This window comes from Dromaius novaehollandiae, chromosome 2, assembly GCF_036370855.1.
Source record: "Dromaius novaehollandiae isolate bDroNov1 chromosome 2, bDroNov1.hap1, whole genome shotgun sequence".
NCBI lineage: Eukaryota > Metazoa > Chordata > Aves > Casuariiformes > Dromaiidae > Dromaius > Dromaius novaehollandiae.
Genome location: NC_088099.1, coordinates 119909937 through 119928104, shown reverse-complemented (window position 1 = coordinate 119928104; position 18168 = coordinate 119909937). Strand labels below are relative to the sequence as shown.

Genomic DNA, 18168 nt, shown 5'->3' with positions numbered 1-18168 from the left:
GCCACACTGAGTCAGACTAAAAGTCTTTCTAGCCCAGTACCTTGTCTCTGACAGTGGCTAAAAGCAATTGCCTAGAGAGATGCATGAGAACAGCACAATCACGTAACAATATTTCTTCCAGCTACTCTCCCAAACTTCTGTGGCTCAGCATCTTTCTCAGACACGTGAGAACCCTCTCCTTCAAGAACTTGTCCAGGCAGGCTCCTCTTAGTGCCTGAAATCCTTCCCTTCCCTTCTTGTGTGGCTTACATAAGCCTCATGTTCTAGACATGGAGGTATCCTACCCTTTACACTGAGAGCAGGATTTTTTTTTTTAATCTTAACATAAACAGGTTAACTATACCTCTTTGCTCTTCTGCAATAATCCAAGGACACTGTTAGCTTGTGTCAGGGAAGTTTGGGCAGAGCTCAAAATATCCAAGATATTGTTCTGTTGTACATTTGTCTCGTCAGTCCGTTTCTGAGGAAAAATAAAGGTTTGGATAACGTGATTGGCTCAAAAATGAGAGATGGGGAAAATCATATCTACGTAGTCTACCTTGCAGTAGGATTTCCCAAAGATACATTTACTATGTTAATCAGGTACCTATAGTTTTTAGGATCTAATGCCATCTTAATGATGATAAGAGTGAGAAAACTCAGGAATTTGCAGTAGTAACAGCAGAGCACATCAAGACAGCTGAGCAGCAGGCTACAGAAGTTCAGTTACTAATGCTCAGACTATGAAAAAGTAGTACTCGTCAACTCAGATGGACTGGCAGGACAGACCATCTAAGTCTCTGTTCTCTCAGACCTGGAAACTATATCAACAGCTCCCTGGTGACTACTTCTCTTTCTCAGAGGCAGAAATAAAATCTTTATATTATCCCTTGGGCTGGGAATCTTGCCAGAAAGGGGGTGTGAAGCCTCCCCGTCTTACCCTCTTGAAGACTTGAAGGGGAAAACGAATGAAATCCCTTGGTCTAGAGCAGCCCTGTGACAGTTTACAGCGTAGCTTTGGGGTAGTGGCACATTATGAGCTCAACCAAACAAGTTGTATGGCTGGTAAGCGAGTGTTCCTCCCCTTCAATGGTGTTTCCATCATTGTAATGTGACAAATCTTTTTCTAACAGAGAAGTGTATCAGCATATTTATGACATGTACAGATGCATCCATCTTTTAAGACAACTGTGTTTACTGATGTGACACACATATTGTACTGTCCATGCACATAAAGGCACAATTAAACAATTAAAGGTAAAGTTGAATGTAGAAATTATTTTGTCAACCAGTGCTAGCAAACTAGAGAACAGGAGTGTGGTAAAACAGTGATATATTTCAGCAAAAATCCAATTCATTTAAAAGAATGGGTCCTGTACACTCTGGTATTTTTTGCATTAGTTCAAAAAAAAAACTCTCAAAATTAAGCAGTGTTCAAGAATGACAGATTTTTCTTGTTACCTTTCTAATGAGACCTTAGAAGCAGTTATGTAAAATATTAATCCCTAAATAATTGAACAGTATTGCACACATTATTGGTGTCATTGTTCATGGCTTTAAAACCAAGTACTTTAAGGACATTACCACAGGAAGTACATCAGAGTCAGGAATTTCATCTAGAATAGGAGACAAAATGGCTAGTTACAGCTGAAGAGACCCTCCTTCCTATCTCTCATTAGGCCTACATCCTTTTCACACTGTCCTGGTCACATAAAAAGGCTACATGTGGGAGTAGACTACATTTATACCTGGGCATACGTGCAATGACAGAAAGAGACCTCAGAGAAAGTTAAAAGAATTTATGCCACTTGGCTTTGCAAGGCCAAAAGCAGCAATAAAAAGCACTCTCTGTCTCCTGACATTTAATTTCCTTCTCCCAAACCCCAAGTGCTATTACCTTAATGTCTTCCAACAGAACTCCATTATCTCTGTTTAAATTTTCAGCCTGCTTGATTTGTCCAGTGGCCTCATTCAGAGCTTCATGAAGATCAGTGAGTTTGGATTCATATTCATTCAATGAATCCCTCACAATTTTAACAAGCCCATGATTTTCTTGGTGGTACTTTTGTAGTTCACTCTTAACATGTGCGAGTACTGCAGTATCAGAACCAGAAAGAAAAGTTTTGTTCAGAGAAGAAGGGAACCAAAACAAACCTCCTTCAATAGGGCTTAGCATTTAGGATTAGAAAGCTGTGGTGGTGTTACTAAGCATCCTTTGCATCGCTATAGTATCAGTAATACTATAGCAGAGATGTTATTCAGCATCTCACTGGCTCAAATTTGCTCACAAAACTGCTGCTGCAGACACGGAGTGTACTCTCACAGAAAAACATTTATTTGGCTATTTCTAAATTAGATAAGTGTGAAGATAATCTTCTGGATCTATTGAATTGTTTCCTTTTTTAATACGAAACTAACACAATTTCATCACCATTTTCATCTACAATGTAGACATCTACATCCCAGCTAGTCATTAAAGCTTCCTCTGTAATCAGCAGAGAGATACATGCACTTCCAGGTCACATTTCATCTCATAGCAGGCAGAAACCTAAAACAGGTAAAATGAATTGCACTCTTAAAGAGTATCCATTTCACTGCCTACACATAGGATACAGAAGAGTTACTCAGAGGTAGGTATCAAAATCTAAAGTTAAGGAAGACAAATCTCACTCATAACGTCCTTCACACTTCTCAACTATATCCCTGGTTAGGAGAGAAGCCAGTGACATTGCTATCCTGCTGTCTCTAATATGCAGAACCAGGTTACTGGCTGTCCCAGTCAAACACATGCAGAGAACATAAAATGGAGTACAACTAAAACTTTTGTACCTCCTTATCCTTTTACGACCTGACCCTTGTATTACTCTAATGGCTTCTTAACCTGTGACTTTAAATTACACGTGTAATTTTTCTAACATAGCTACACGTACCATATTTTATATTTTATAATACACAGAAGCACTGGGTAAGTGCACATAATCAGCTATGTTTTTTACTGACATTCCTCTAGTTATTAAAGAAGACTATAGTGAGTTTCTTCCCCAGTCCAACTCAGTTTCTTTCATAACAAAGTAAAAATGCCTTTAAATCCCCTACAGAATTACCATTTTGATTTTGACTAACAATTACTACAAACCCAGCGATACATTGCGAAATGCCCCTCCCTGCACTCCATCCTAAACAGTCAATAATGCTTCAGATTTAAGACTGATCTTTCTAGAGAACCAAAAGAAAAAGCTAGGAGAACAAGCCCTTACGCAGCTGAGCTTCTTTTCTCTCCTCCTCTGCATCTGTTTGCAGTTGGCCAAAGTTGCGGTTTCGCATCTCTGTCATCATTCGTTGAGCTTCAGCCAGTTCTTTGGCAGCATCCCCCAAGGGCAAATTGTTACCCTCTGCATTTGTACCAGCTATTTGTTCCAAGAGCACTGAAAAAAAGAAGTCAAAAGAAAAAAAGAAGTCAAAAGAAGTCAAACAGAGGATGCACTTAAGCCTATGCAATAGACACAAATCACAGGGCTGCTACCCTTTCTGAAAAAGGCATGCCTATTCCTGAATTCATTAATGAAGCATTTTGTGTTAATTGTACCAATCTGAAAAGTATACTGTGTCACAACACCGAAGTTAGTAAGATAGAATCAGGCTTGAAATTTGTCCAAAATTACCAAATTCCCAGCAATAATTTTAAGCATCTAATTTAAAATACCCTATGTTAGCAATCCAGGCTAAAGTCAGGACAGTCAACCAGGTGCTCTAAATTGCCCTCTGGAAAAGCTTCCCTGTCCCTATTCACTATATAGGGAGGGTAGGCTCCTAAATTTGCATTATATGTAAGATTTCTAATAGGAAGAGTGAATTCCACAACTATGTCTAACTTTTTATTTTACAAAGATGTTCTCTAAAAAAAATCTCTTGCTTAATTAGGAATATTGTAAGTAAACTGTTCATAAAACAAAACATACTGGAAACCATTGGAACCATTTTTACCTTGTATATTATTGACAACTATTTGTATTCTTGAAACCAAATCCTTTCCTTTCTGATTAGTTTCACCAAAATTATTAAATAATCTCTCTGCTGTCTTGTAGTTCATTTCAGCCTAGCAAGGGAAAAAAGCAATTACATTAAAGATACCTGGATACAACAAATTAATATGCAGTTAAGATAAGTTTATTTTTAAATTAATTTAGTAAGTCACCTTTTCCTGGAGAGCATTTACATCACGATTTAGGTTAATGAAGTTGGAGGTCTCCAACTCATCTACCTTTGAACCCTGATTATGAACAACAGAACGGTAATTGTTCAGTAAGACCTGAAACAAAAGTAAAAAGAATCACAGTAAATCACCCAGACACAGGAGATAATGAGCAAAAATTCATTGGCTTGGATCTTTATTTAAGGTAAATAAAGACAGCATTACTAACTTTATAGCTGACCAATTTAATCAGCTGGGCCTTTGTTTCTGTGAGTCCAGCAACTGCTATTCCAACTAAGGAAAATTCATTTAGAAAGTAATGTTTACAATAATGCAGAGGCATGAAGTGCTGGAAAAAGATAGGGCTATAGGGAAACCTCAGACGTAGAGCTTTCAAGTTGAGTAGGCCTAAGAAAAAGCAGAGATACTCATTCTCTTTCAGAGCACAAGGTGGAACTAACAGCTTTCTGCCAAAAAGTGGAGCCCAGTACTGTCAAGATTCAGCACTTAAAATCAAAAGTTCATCAATGTCTGCTTGTAAGCTGACAGAAAATGGCATAAATTCCCAGGTTCAGCTCTTGTATGCTTAACCTGAAATCAATTTAAGACTGCTCTTTTTATGCATGTACCTTTAAGTCCTTGATGCGTGTTTCCAAACGTCTCATCTGCTCCAATGTGTGGGTACTCGCATGGACATTTTGCAGCTGAGACTTAATCAGCTGAAGCTCATCACCTATTGTGCTCAAATCCTTCAGCAACGTAATCACACAGCTATCGCAAGCTGAAGGGAAAGGAGCAAAGGAAAACAATACATATTATTGATATTTTGCACAGAAAACATTTCACTTAGCTCATTAATAAGTAAGATGCAATGGAAACTTTTTGATGCCTGTCACCTGGTGCTACCTGAAGAACAAAGGCTACAACAAGGTCCACAGTACAAAGGAGAGTGACCAAACCCAGAAGTAAGGAGGAGGCCCCACCTACATCAGGCTAAATGGCCTTTTAAATCATATTTCCCAAGTGTTTGCTTGACTGTTTGCTTTTTTAAAGATTCATTACAGGACACCACCACACCTTTTTAAAGTCTGCCACCTTTAAAACAGTCATCAGTATATACTCGAAGCCAGAAATCAGCAATGTAAGTGCAGTTCTATTTTATTACTTACAGTCACAATCTTCATCAGGGTCCACATCTTTTGGTTCATTATTTAAACATTCTGAAATCAGAAAACTATCATCAGCAACCAAGATTTTCTTATGGAAATGTTATTATTGCATTTTTACACTCATTTTCCATGGTTGGCAGCCACGAAAACACTGTGCAGCCCTTTCATAAATCCATAATCAGTGTGAACTAGCTAGAATGTCCAGAAGGCTTGAGAGTGCTGAGTTCAGCTCCCACTTGTGCCTTGCTGAGATCTGTATCTTATTCATCCCTCAAAAGTTGACTGTAACCGCATAATATATGCTACTTGTGTAGCAGCAGGAAGCTCTCTTGCATCAAGGCTGCTGAATCTATTCCATTTTGCCTAGACTAATAAGACTTTGATTGGAGCAAAGACTATATAACCTACTAGTTAAAACATTCACCCAGGAAAGAGGTTCAAACTCCTTATATATCTCAGCATCCACGTTCGAACCACAGATTTGTATTCCCAAAAGCATTCTAATCCACAAGGTACTGAGAAATGTTTATGGCCTTCTTCCATAGCTGCTCCGGTTTGCATGATTAAGAGATTAATCAGGCTTGAGAGAACTCCAGAGTGTGTGGATGGAAGGAGGCACTGTCCGTAACCTAAAGCTCGGAGCCTGGGCCATAGATACAGGTGGTATACAGGTGGTATAGACACTGCCATCAGACTTTACAACAAGCTAGCTCAAGTGACTGCCTGTCCCACATGCTGTTTTCTTCCAAAACTTGTTATAAGAAGGTTAACAATCTCCAGGCATTTGCAGGATTCTTACTCAGAATTCTAACTTTTAGGAGGCAGGAGAGGAGCTGGCTCCTAAAAATATCATCATATAGGACAGGAATCCCTGTCTTTATGCCTAGGTCCCTGTTACAGCTTTGGTCCTATTGGCTACTGCAAAACTCACAGGGCTGCCATTTCCTGCTGAAAACAAAAAGGGCTGAGCAAGTCTTTTCCTTCAGACGGTGCACTTAGGATATAGCAGCCTTTGCTGCTACTGTCAAGAGTCAACAACAGCTTGCAACTGTGAGAGGCTACAGCGATAAAATTAGACCTGAACTTTAACAGTAGCATAAAACAGCCTGGAACAAACTGCCTAGCTGTGCCATTTCCTTTGGCACTTGCACATTAAGTCATCAGGAAGTTAAACAGGATTGGTAGTGAGCATTCCTGCCAAAAGAAGAAAAGTCACACAGAATCTATTCGTAATGCAATGATGGAAATTATTTTGAAAGCAAATACACATGAAGTCCTGCTGTTGTATAATCCAGCTAACACCAGACACATTTCAGCTGTGGCTGTGAAGTATCAATTAAATAAAACTATTATTACGGCTTGTGCACAAATGACATCAGCCAAGAAATGATGAAATGAAAAAATTCAGCCAAGTGCCAAACATCATGCACATATAAACCTGCTAGAACATGCTGTGCTGCTGATCACAGAAGGTTTTATTGCTAATGTGGAGAAAAAGATAGCTAATCAGAATATATTGTTGGAGATAAACTGAAAACAAACTGGCTTGCTGAATTTTGCCCTAAGGATTAGTTTGTCCTAGCAAACTCTTGCTTCAAAAAGAGAGGAATGATAAAACATCAAACACTGCTTGGATCCATTCCACACAAAATATAAATATAATAAAGACGCCTTACTTTACTCATGAAATACAAAATGAGAACTAGCTATTGAAAAATTGCACCAGGTGCCAACTGCAGTTCACATCATTTGCTGTTTTTTTGTAATTTCTGTGACCAAAGAAAGACAAGATGATCCTTACAGTCATTTGAATGTAGTATGAACAGTAGTGCAGGGAAAAGACATGTGAAAAAAACAGGAGTCATTAATCTGAAATTTCACTAAAATGTGAGAAGGAAAAGCTGCCTATGGTGAAAGAAGAGTATAAATTTATTGGAGAGTAAAAACATGGGAGAATCAGGAACAGTCGTCTGCATGTTTTTGAATAGAAAAGAGTATTTCAAAGGATTGAGGTGAATCACAGTAAAGATGGGCAGAGGAACATAGGATTAGATCCTTTACTTCAGAATTATAACAGATGAAGCAAACATATACCTGCGGCATAATATTCTTTGAAGAACTTTACTAGTAGTGGAGTATATGTATAACTGATACTGGGAAAATTAAGGATGTCTCAGTCTGCAGATAGGTGTATAGCAGGATTTATAAAATAGCCTCCTGAGTTAGATGCGTAACTTCCATTGTAAACACAGTCAGCTTAGATACCTAATACGGCAGTGCCTGATGCAAACTCTGAGCATGTCATTAATCTGTCTCAGATAGATACACTTAAAAAAGGCATATCAAGACTGCTCCATGAGGCATGTTTCATAACCCCTAACACAGACTGGCAAGATACGACTTAAATATTTTAGAGGAGAAATAATAATGCATTTATATACATGCCTGTGAAACAGAAAAGCAAAATATAATTGATACTGTGTATGAAGGAAAATACATGATGAAATGCCCTGCAAGGGTGAACTCACTGACTCAAGACACCTCTTCCATTACTATGCTCTTATATTTTAGGAAACCTTACATTTTGTTAAAGATGATCTACATTTCTTATAAGTCTAGGTCTTTCCTTTAGTTCAGCTTATCAAAAGATCTTCCTTCTCTTCTTCCCAGAGGGTAAACATTGCTTCCTTACATGTTCATAGGCCCTTACATACCTCCAGTCAGGTGGTCACAGCTAGCCAGCTGGCCATTATTATTGCAATTACATTTTTGACAGTAGCCTCCATATTTTTGTGGATTTCCAAAATATCCAGGAGCACAGCTAGATAAAAGAGATACAAATGTTGTTTTATTAAGTATTTGAACCTGCTTTTGTCAAATATACTTTTACTTAACAAAAATCCAGTTCTCCTCCTGAAGAAACTGCGAAGTAGTAGATTTCATGTCTTGACCTAGACAAAAAGAGTGTATTTTTGGTTTACAGTATCCTCTGCACTCTGTTAAAAATGTCTATCCAAGTGCTACAGAAAATGTTTCTAAAAATAAAAGAACTCCCAAAATGCTCATCTAAAAATAATTCACTTAGTTTATAAAAACACACATGCACACAGATACATACATACACAGACTTTTAAAAGGCTTAACCCAGCAAATCATATAATTCTGTTCTGTGATCCCACCAGAATTCATCTATTCAGTAGGATCATACTGCAAGCACATGCTGAGTTTTCCAACAGCAGTGGCACTGAATGACATTACCATTCTTCTGCTGGATGCAACCTCCTCTTGCCATCTGCCAGCAAAGCAGTCTGTGTGAGCAGTCTCTAATTATTTTCTAGAGAAAATATATTGCCTGGACTGGCTAGATAGCATTTCTAGAAGTCACTCTGTTATATGATTTAAAGGGGTAGTAATGCATGATCAAGGGGCCGTGATGAGTAGCTGAGGGTGACCAGTACAGCTAGATCTGGAAGAGCAAATCTGCTCATAACCTACTGCCTATATGTCAAAGATAACAGTCCTGAAATACTGCAAAGTTGCCCTCCTAAAAGATAACGTGCTATTCAAGGTACTGTCTTCAGGTGAGCCACTGTGGCTTACTGGCCTCAGGTTTCCAAATCAGACAACCCCATTCCATTATCCTTAAATTCCTCCTGGATTTGAAACTCAATGAAATTGCTTCCTCTCCCTGCCTGAAATTGTTATGCTGCCTTTCTTTTGCTTTGACAAACCGTTGTAAGGTTCCAGAAAAAGAGATGGCTTCGGCATTGTGTTTGTACACTCCCCCTGCAGGGCACATCAGAATGATTTGGGATGAAGGGTATGGTATTAAACGTTACCTAGTTGCCGCTGGATAACTAGTTAAGAACACTGAAGCACCAGCAAAAATATTAGAAGAAATGGGAATATGTTTTAAATTGGAAACGGGACAAAATAAGTGGGAGTCATTATTATTAGCAAGAGTGAAGGATAAGACAACACAAAGGGCAAATATTCAAAGTGACTGACACTTCTCTTATTGATAAAAACTGTGTAGGCACTAAATTTGTTGTGGAGAATTATTTACACTTCTTCAGGGTGTGTTGGAGTCTCATCTGCAGTTATACTATAGCATCACACTATAGCAGCTATATATATAAATATATACCTCCTTACGTGTGTGCATATTACACATACACATATGTACATATATTACATAATACAGATCTACCTCCTTTCATGCTGTCTCTCAAAGACATTCGTCCTGAGAAACAAGTGACTTACCGTTCGCAACGAACTCCAGTATAGCCTTCTTTGCATAGACACTGAATTTCTTCACCATTTGCCACACAGCCAGTTGCAAATCTGGAAGAAGAAACAAAAATTAATTGTGAACACATAATCAAATAGGTTTTACATTCTGGATGCTAAATTCAGTTAAATGACTTTCATATTAAAAGGCTTTTATATCACCAAATTACTACTTAGTTAATTTAATTGCCTCCAGATAAATTGCAGTGACTAGTTCTTTGAAGTTTCAAATTTTTCCTCTAGGTTTTCTCCTTAGATTAAAAAATAATCATTTCCTGACCCTCTGCACAGAATATAATAGTTCATTACACAAATGAATGCCTAAAATAAACCTTAACAGTGATGACGTAATATAAAACAAGTCTATGTGGCTGTTTTATCTTACTAGGCAAAAATCAATAGCCTGTGCTAGACAAAGTTCCCTCTTGCTTGTATAGCTCTTTTCTTATTTATGGATGGAAGCATTAGATCTTATTATGTAGCTAATACTCTCTTTCTTTTTCTTTTTTTAACCAAGGCATGATAGAGTTATGCACTCCCTTAGAGAGCTCTAGGGTATATCTCATTAATACAATGAACGTTTTTGTATGCTCTTTCCAGCAGACTCACCTAGATTCAAATTTCAATAGGGTGGATGACCATTTTTTGCCTATTCTTTGTTGAGAAGAAGGCAGGAGGTGAAGACAGGATAGGCCACCTTTGCTATTTCCGTTTTTTAACCCATGAATAGTTGGATAAACCAAGCCTCTCTAAGACAGGTATCAGAAGTCTGCACTAAGAATTATGTATAATTCCACTAGGTGGAAAACTGTTAACTCCAATAATGCGAGATGGGATGCATTTCCCATGTAATGAATGGTATTTACCACCCTAATGTGCAGCTATGAAACTGTTGCAGGTTTCATGGTCTCCCTAGATACTTCAGCACTCTTAATGCAAAAGAAGAGTAAAAATATGCTCAGCCAGCCTCAGGCAAACACCTGTAGAAAAGGCCAGTGCTGTCAAAAAACAGATCTATCAGAGAATCCTCTAATAAACGAAAAACCTGCCTATTGTCTACCAGTGTAAATCTCTTACTTAAGGCTACCTGGTGTTTGCTTCTGCACCTGGAAAATACTATGTGGTGCCTTTAGCAATTCATAGCTTAGGATTTTAAAAACCTACTTGTTTTTGTTTAACACATTTCACATTTCAGAGCTGATCAATGGCAATAAACAATGTGGCTCAGCATACCATTCATTTACAGTACAATTTACTGCTCAGTTTTAAAAGCCTGGCAGCCTTGTTAGATCTGAGGAAATTTAATTTTTTCTAAGTCAGTAATATTTGCTGAGGTCCATTTGCAGTTCAAATGGACCTTCTGCCTGAGGAGACAGCATAATCTTTCAGAAATGTAGATATGTGCTTATGAGCTCTAATTTTCTAAATTATTTTTGCATCTTACTAAATTTTCTGAATTCATAGAAAAGGCTTTTTTCATCACTGCCACTTACCTCCTGTGTGCTGAAAGAGATCTGGCTGAGCGTAATGCTAATAAATATGAGATTAAAGGTAACTTACATCCTACATTTCTCCCCTTTACCTTCTGTTTGGCTTCTCAGGACCTTTTACAGTACCTGTTTGTATAAGGGCAAGGGCACGTCCGACAGGAACTTTGAGTGGCATCTCCAAAATAACCATCTTTACAGCGCTCACATTTCTCCCCAGCAGTATTATACTGACAGTTCTTAAAGAGGAAACAAGCAAGACTGTTAATAGCGCCTTCCCATTCTATATGGTTCTATTGTTATTTTAAAAATTATAGCCTATCTATTCAGAAACCCTAAGGATGTTTTTTGCCTTACACGTAATTGAGCATTTATTGCCAAACTGCCTTCACTATCAAGATAGATTGGTTTCTGTCATTCTCTAATTGTAGAAAGCCCATTTTGCTCACTATTGTGGAAGAGTAACAGATAAATAATCAGTATTAAACATATTTTAAAGGAATTCAGTCAGATGTGTAGTTTGTTAGGAAAATTCCCATAATGCATTCTCTATATTTCAATGGCAGCCATTAAAAATTCACAAGATTTAAATGTAACTTTAAATTTTGCATCTTAACACAATTTAGAAGGCAGACATGAATTAAAAGCATGCGGTGAACTGAGTCCAAATACATTCTTAAAAAAATCCCATGAAATTAATTCCAAAACTAATTTGCTTGGTAGATTCTGATTAGATTTGAATTTCATGCATCTTTCCCAGTGTACATGTAATTTGTTTTTAATTTGCTACCTGCAATGAAAAGTGAATACTGGGAAAAAACTGTAACTGATACAGCCCATTTTCCATGATAAAATAGCTGGAAATTATATCTTATTTTAGAAACATTCTTATTCCTGCTGTTGTCTGAATGTCACACACATCTATATGTTACTGGGGAGGACAACCAATTGCTTTTGCTTTAACTAAGGAGATGTTAATTTACAATAGAAGTTGTTCAAATGCATTGGGGAGCTGCCATAAAAATTCAGTAAACCCAAAACTCAAGGCATTCACACTCGCTTGTTCCACAACTGTTTTCTTCATAACGTCAGTGTGCGGCAGATGGATTCAGTGACCCACAAAGCTGAATGTGTACTAATAAAGTGAAAGATGGAAAGAGAAAGTGGGCAACTGGCTGGAGGCAGTCACTGAGCAGACTGACTGCACACCTATTTCGGGAACCTCGGATGGCTTAGAGCCATGGTTAAAAGCCCCAGCACCATGACTTGCAGCAGAAGAACAATTTTTCCTTTCAAATGAGAATCAGTTCTGTCCTTTCCATCTCCTCTTGTGCTCCATTCTTGTCCACATTTCCTCATACCAAGATTCCCTTAACCACATCAGAAGCCTTCCTGCAGCCTCTGCACGTCGTAACCCATAAATTGTTTTGGTTTTGGTTAAAGAATTAAATTTGTGGCTCATTTATGAAAGGCTCTGGGAAGGAACAGGCAAAGCTGCAGTTCATGATGACTATGGGCCATTTAACTAGGGTAAGCTAAAGAAATATGAAGACCCTAAGTTTACAAAAGGAACCATTTTAAAATGCAGTCTCTAAAAAAACCTGTGAATATTTTCCTGCTCATGGAAAATTCAATTGGTTTCTTAATAGTTATGGTAAATTTGGGTAAACCTGAAGAAAAATTTAACAGCAAAAGAGTAAAAGAGAAGTATTTAGTACTGCCTTAGGAGAAAATATTTGTGTTGGTTGCATCCTGGAGCAAGCCCCACAAAAGCTTATCTACTGACTTTTGTTTTGCTAAAGCCCACTCTGTCTACAGAAATGGAAGTAAATCCATATATATATGAAGAAACTTTTCATTTGAAAGCTACTCTGAATGAGCCGTACTTCCCTCTAGCTACAGGGCATATAAAGAATGGAGGGCATAATCCAGTGCTCCTAAGGCAGAGTGGAAGGAAGCCAGACCAGCAAGTCCCTCAGGGGTCTTTCTTCAAGTTCCATTGGTCCTTGCATAGCATAGGAGCGCAGAGACACCCTGGTGTCACAGCCCTTTCAAACAGTCAAGTATTGCAAACTCTGAAAGGAAAATTCTCACCTAACTCCCAAGGACCCATATGGAACAGGAGGCCACTGTCCAGTGTGTCAAGGTCACAGGGGAGATACCTATGTATATGGGGGTTACGTGACAAGAAATAACACATCAGAGGATGAGGAAGTCTCAGCACCATGCTGCAGCAAAGGGAATGTACCTTTTACGAGGAAAGGCAGGGACCACTGGGACACAAAAGTCTCATTTGTGCTAGAAGGGCAATGTCTTCTCCATCTCCTCTTGTACTTCCCTCTCCTCCATATTCAGGAGTGCAGTCCTGTGACCCTCTCAGCCCATCACCAAGCAACAGGACACTGCCTGAGCTGAGGAGGGCTGTCCTGCTGCCACAGAGGAAAGGGTCCGGGTGAGCTGAGCAAAGCCTCCTATGGAAGCTATAACAGCAGAGAAGCTGCCATGTGAAGGTATTGGGGGCCAGTGCCCCTGGTGAGGAGCAAGGAGCGGGAGGCCAAGTGAGCAAGCCTTGCACTTTGGGTACAAAACACGACTGCTCCACGGTGGGAAGTCTCCCTGCCTTCTCTGCACCGCTACATGTCTTTGTGCCATGGTTCTTCTACAGAGGCAGACAAACTCACTCCTTATTAGGTGGAGGCTCAAAAAGGAATGTAAATCAGGCCCTTTGCGTTTTATTTTCCACCGCATTATCCTGGATGACTTCGCTCACCCTAAAGTTTGTCCCAGGGCCAAGTGTTGATTTAGGACCGTCTATCTGAAAGCTAATCCAACAGTGGAAAGCAGGGATAAAGAGAAACCTAAAACACACATTTTGGGAGGGAAAAGTGAAATTTGCATTTTTTAGATTTATAATTTTCATCTGAAGTAAAACTTTCTCATCTTTACAGCTCTGTGGCAGCAGTTTCCTGTCGTGGCCTGCCCTGCCTCAGCACAGAAGCACACTGTAAGTATTCCCCAGAATATGCTGAATTGGCTTATAGCTTCCATTCAATCAACAGGGTGGGTTGAGACAAAGTCAGGGCTGTTACATAATTAAAAGGAATGCACCGCGGGCAGAATGGATTCAGAATGAACAAGGAAGAAATAACACAGAAAATAAACCATTGAAAAATTTTGGCAAGGTTCTTGTTTACACAATAAGTGAAAAATTAGTGAAAAGTTTTAAGCGGGAATTTTTCGGAACAAACACTTTAAACAAGTGTCACAGACATAAGCTAGAGGACCACGGTCAGCCAAAAGTCACATTTTCATTGCTACTAGGGCTGATCAACTCTGATGAGGCTGCTTTAGATTTAATATGGTATATCAGGGAGCAGAATCTGCCCCACTATATCTTCTCTAACAGCTGCAATTTTCTAATTAACCCAACTTTTATGCTGTTTATCTTATTTTATTTACTCTAACACTTTTAAATCCATCTAGTTGTAAATTAAGATTAGTGGAGATTTATTGATGCTGATTAAAAAGATATTATCCTCCAAGGACTATATTATGCATGGATGTACTATTTGTCAGCATTTATAAACCCTAACTTACATGTATAAAACTATACTGCATGTGCCATGATAAGGCATCACATTTATTAAAAAGAATTGCAAACACTTACATATGTGCTTAATTTGGTGTCTTTTTGTACCATGAGCTAACAGAGATTATGAGGGAAAGAAGAAATCAGAACAAGGATAAAAATAATTCTAATTACCTACAGTTATGTTACATATACATAGAAGTGTATGCAAAACTGGAACTTACACTCATTTCTAGTACAAGATACAAAGAATGAGGTATGCAAGCATTATTTTTAGCTGCTAGCAAGATGATGATGCTATATAGCTCATCCTGCAGTAAGGTGAATGTTTTTCTTCTTTTTTTTTCAAATTCATTTCTTCAATGTTAATATTTTACTTACAATACATTTTCCAGAACCATCTTGACATCTATTTGAATTTCCATTGCAGTTGCAGGGAACACAGCGTCCAGTAAATAATCCCATAGTCTCACGATAAAATCCAAGGCTGCATTCCTAGCCAGAGGCAGGAAGAGAGAAAAAAAATGGTGAAAGTTGATGAAAAGAAAGTTTTCACAGGTTATGGGATGGGAAATTGTTTGCCATTCCCAAGGAGTAGTGGAAGTATACATTTCTTGATAAACTCTTCTAAGCCCATGTTACTGTTTTAATAACAAGTATTTTAACTCAGTAAATGGCAAAGAATGGACCTGAAGCAGTTTCAGCCTAAGCATCTGAACCTTGTGCTTTACATTTTGTGGTTGTGGGGATTTCACCATTTTGACTCTAACCTCTGAGCAAAACACATTTCCTGTGGCTGTGTACAAAGATGTAGAATATGACTTTTAAACCACAAAAAAAAAAAGATTTGGATATAGATTAATACTAGAGTGTACTCAAAGAAGAACATATGGAAATCTCATATGTTACCTAGTGGTTATATGAACTCTTGATAATAATTTAACTATAGTGTATTCTTTGGAAGTACTTCTAACAAGATATTTTTCATATGAATTCATCATGACTTCCAAAATAAGTCTACCTGGAGCTATATGAAACCACACTTAGGCTTAGCTAGATGATCTTACAAAACCTACAGTGGTCTAGTTTCTAAGTACAGGCTTGTCCCAAAGACTGGAAAAGTATGAAAAGAATGTTCAGGCACTGAAAACACATGAACAGAAATACAGCACATCAGATCCAAGTCAACTTTAAACAGGGAGCTGAACCAGAGGAATGTTATGAATGAAGCAAGAGACACTGTCGTTAAGTTTGTTAACCTACACCAGGTAGGCAGTAACTAATATGTTAAAACCAGTCTTGCTTGGCACGGGTGCAGAGGAAGCGAAAGTACAGGGAATTCTTCCTGGGCACGGAGCCTTCCTGTACACAGACCAATTCAGATATTCATGTCCACATTCTCTGCTCAACATCCCCCTCAGTCTTCTTCCACGTCAATCACAACAAAAATGACCGAGCGTTTAAGTCCATCCCTGCTTCTCTTCTCCAAGCTCCTTTTCATTAGTAACTAAGCTGGTGCAGTGTAAGGAAGATCACAGGTTATACTGAAGCAGGGAGAAAGCTGTGCTCCCATGATGCAAATACTTCCCAGATTCTTGCCTCAGGCAATGTAGTCCTGCAGTGTACCTGTACCTCACTGGTATATCACAATTAGAGGCTGGCCCCAATGACATTCATAAATAAAGTGAGAGTTGAACTTTAAAATCCATAAATCTTTTCTCATAGCAATTGCACCACCTAGATTGGTAGAAGTAATCTGAAAAGCAAAGCGTTTGCAGGACTGAGCTTCAAGTCACGTTCCAGTTGGTTGAAGCATAAGCATTTGTGCAGGGACAGAACTAACTAGTGTATTTATCAGCCCCATAAATACCAGAGAAAAAAATTAACTTCTCCCAAAGCAGATCCCAAAAAGAATATTGAGCTATTTAAACCAGATGCAAATGGCATCCTTGCCTTCTTCATATATGGGATAAATGAAAAAAAAAATGCAGAATACTAATATCATCAACAATTCTTTTAATATTGACTTCAGTGCGAGCAAAGACTGAATTCAGAATATGCATCCCCTCTTGAAATTTTTCAGATACATTTTAAAAATGGTGAGTATATTCCCTGAACAACAAGGATTCAGTATACACAGCTTCTGAAGAAGCCCGGGCCTGAAATATATTAAAGAGCATGACTAAGTAAAATATAGGCATTGGTGCATATAAATTTTACTTACTGAAGTCTCTTTTTGGAAAGCAAAATGAATCATTAGTTTTAGAAATATATCAAAATGCATTTGGACATATCTGTACAACTTCTTCTTTTTTCCTATTTACGCTCTCTTTAAACAATACATTTAGAGTACTGAGAACTTTATTTTAGAAATAATATTCTTAATATCGAAATATTTATTCCACGTGAAGGTAAAGCTCTAAGCACCTTGAAGTGCTTAGGTGTTCAGGCTGATTGTTTTCAAGTAAACAACAATTTAAATGAAACCTTTTGCACATACTTTTGTTTGCAAAATAATTTGAGGTAAAAGATTAGCCTTCTGATTACTCCTACATGAAATATTGTATAAATTGTTATAAAATGAGTTCATTTAAAAACAATGGGAAAGAAGGAAGCAAGGAAGAGAAAATGAATAAGTTACCTGTCTCAAGTTAAAATCCCTTTGAACTTGCTGGTGCTGACTTCTCTTCTGAAGATGAGGAAATGATAGCTTCTGTTGCATATCTTGTGCAAAGCAGTGCCCCATGGCTACTAAAATGACAACTAGCCATCCTATATTCTTTAGCCTCTGCATTTCGGCCGTCATTTTACTTTAGCTCAACTGTTAACATACGCTGTACTTTCAGTATTCAAATGTTCTCTTATACACTCCCTTATTCTTAAGCTTCTGACTCAGATTAATGAGGCTACGTGCTGTGATGGGCCCCACCTTTAAACTTTATACATGAGTCAAGTCGTACAGCACACATTACAATTCCTGAGGTTAACAAATAACTCTGCAATTCCTGTAGCTCAATATATACCTAACTCAGGGTGTGGCAGGCATCACCTTCTCCCCACCTAAAGCAGTCAGACAGAGCTAGTTGATTAGAATAGTAAATCACTGTCTGAGTAATGCTGCATAAACATACAGCACGTATGAACTACACAGGTTTGTGTCTTGATCACTTCCTTTGGGCTATATATTTTCACCAATTTATGTAAAAATACCCCCTAGTATATAAAGGCAATATGTTGTAAGCAATGGGATGGGAGTAGGAATTTCAGTCAATATTCATCAATTTGCATGTGGCACAGAATCAAATACGTGAAAAATTAATTTCTAGAAATATTTCCAAAATGATATTTAGCAGCTGATGAACAGTCCCTGAGTAGTGGACATACACGAGAGACATAAGTCAATTGTAACTGGCAGTTTGATCTCTGCAGCTGCTCTGGTCTAGATATTATTCTTTCATTCTC

At 38.1% G+C, this 18168-nt stretch overlaps 1 protein-coding gene across 4 annotated transcripts in view; it reads right to left on the bottom strand.

Moving 5' to 3' along the window:
• The window catches only part of LAMA3 (laminin subunit alpha 3), a 123423-nt gene that overhangs the window by 22507 nt on the left and 82748 nt on the right, over nt 1–18168 (bottom strand). For all 4 annotated transcript variants that reach the window (XM_064507309.1, XM_026122781.2, XM_026122782.2 and 1 more), the window contains exons 38-48: nt 15088–15201; nt 11247–11356; nt 9604–9684; nt 8055–8161; nt 5341–5391; nt 4801–4952; nt 4175–4288; nt 3964–4075; nt 3237–3404; nt 1877–2073; nt 344–460 (exon numbers count right to left, since the gene is read on the bottom strand). In XM_064507309.1, coding sequence (XP_064363379.1) covers nt 344–460; nt 1877–2073; nt 3237–3404; nt 3964–4075; nt 4175–4288; nt 4801–4952; nt 5341–5391; nt 8055–8161; nt 9604–9684; nt 11247–11356; nt 15088–15201 — 1323 coding nt within the window. The remainder of the gene's footprint in view (nt 1–343; nt 461–1876; nt 2074–3236; nt 3405–3963; nt 4076–4174; nt 4289–4800; nt 4953–5340; nt 5392–8054; nt 8162–9603; nt 9685–11246; nt 11357–15087; nt 15202–18168) is intronic.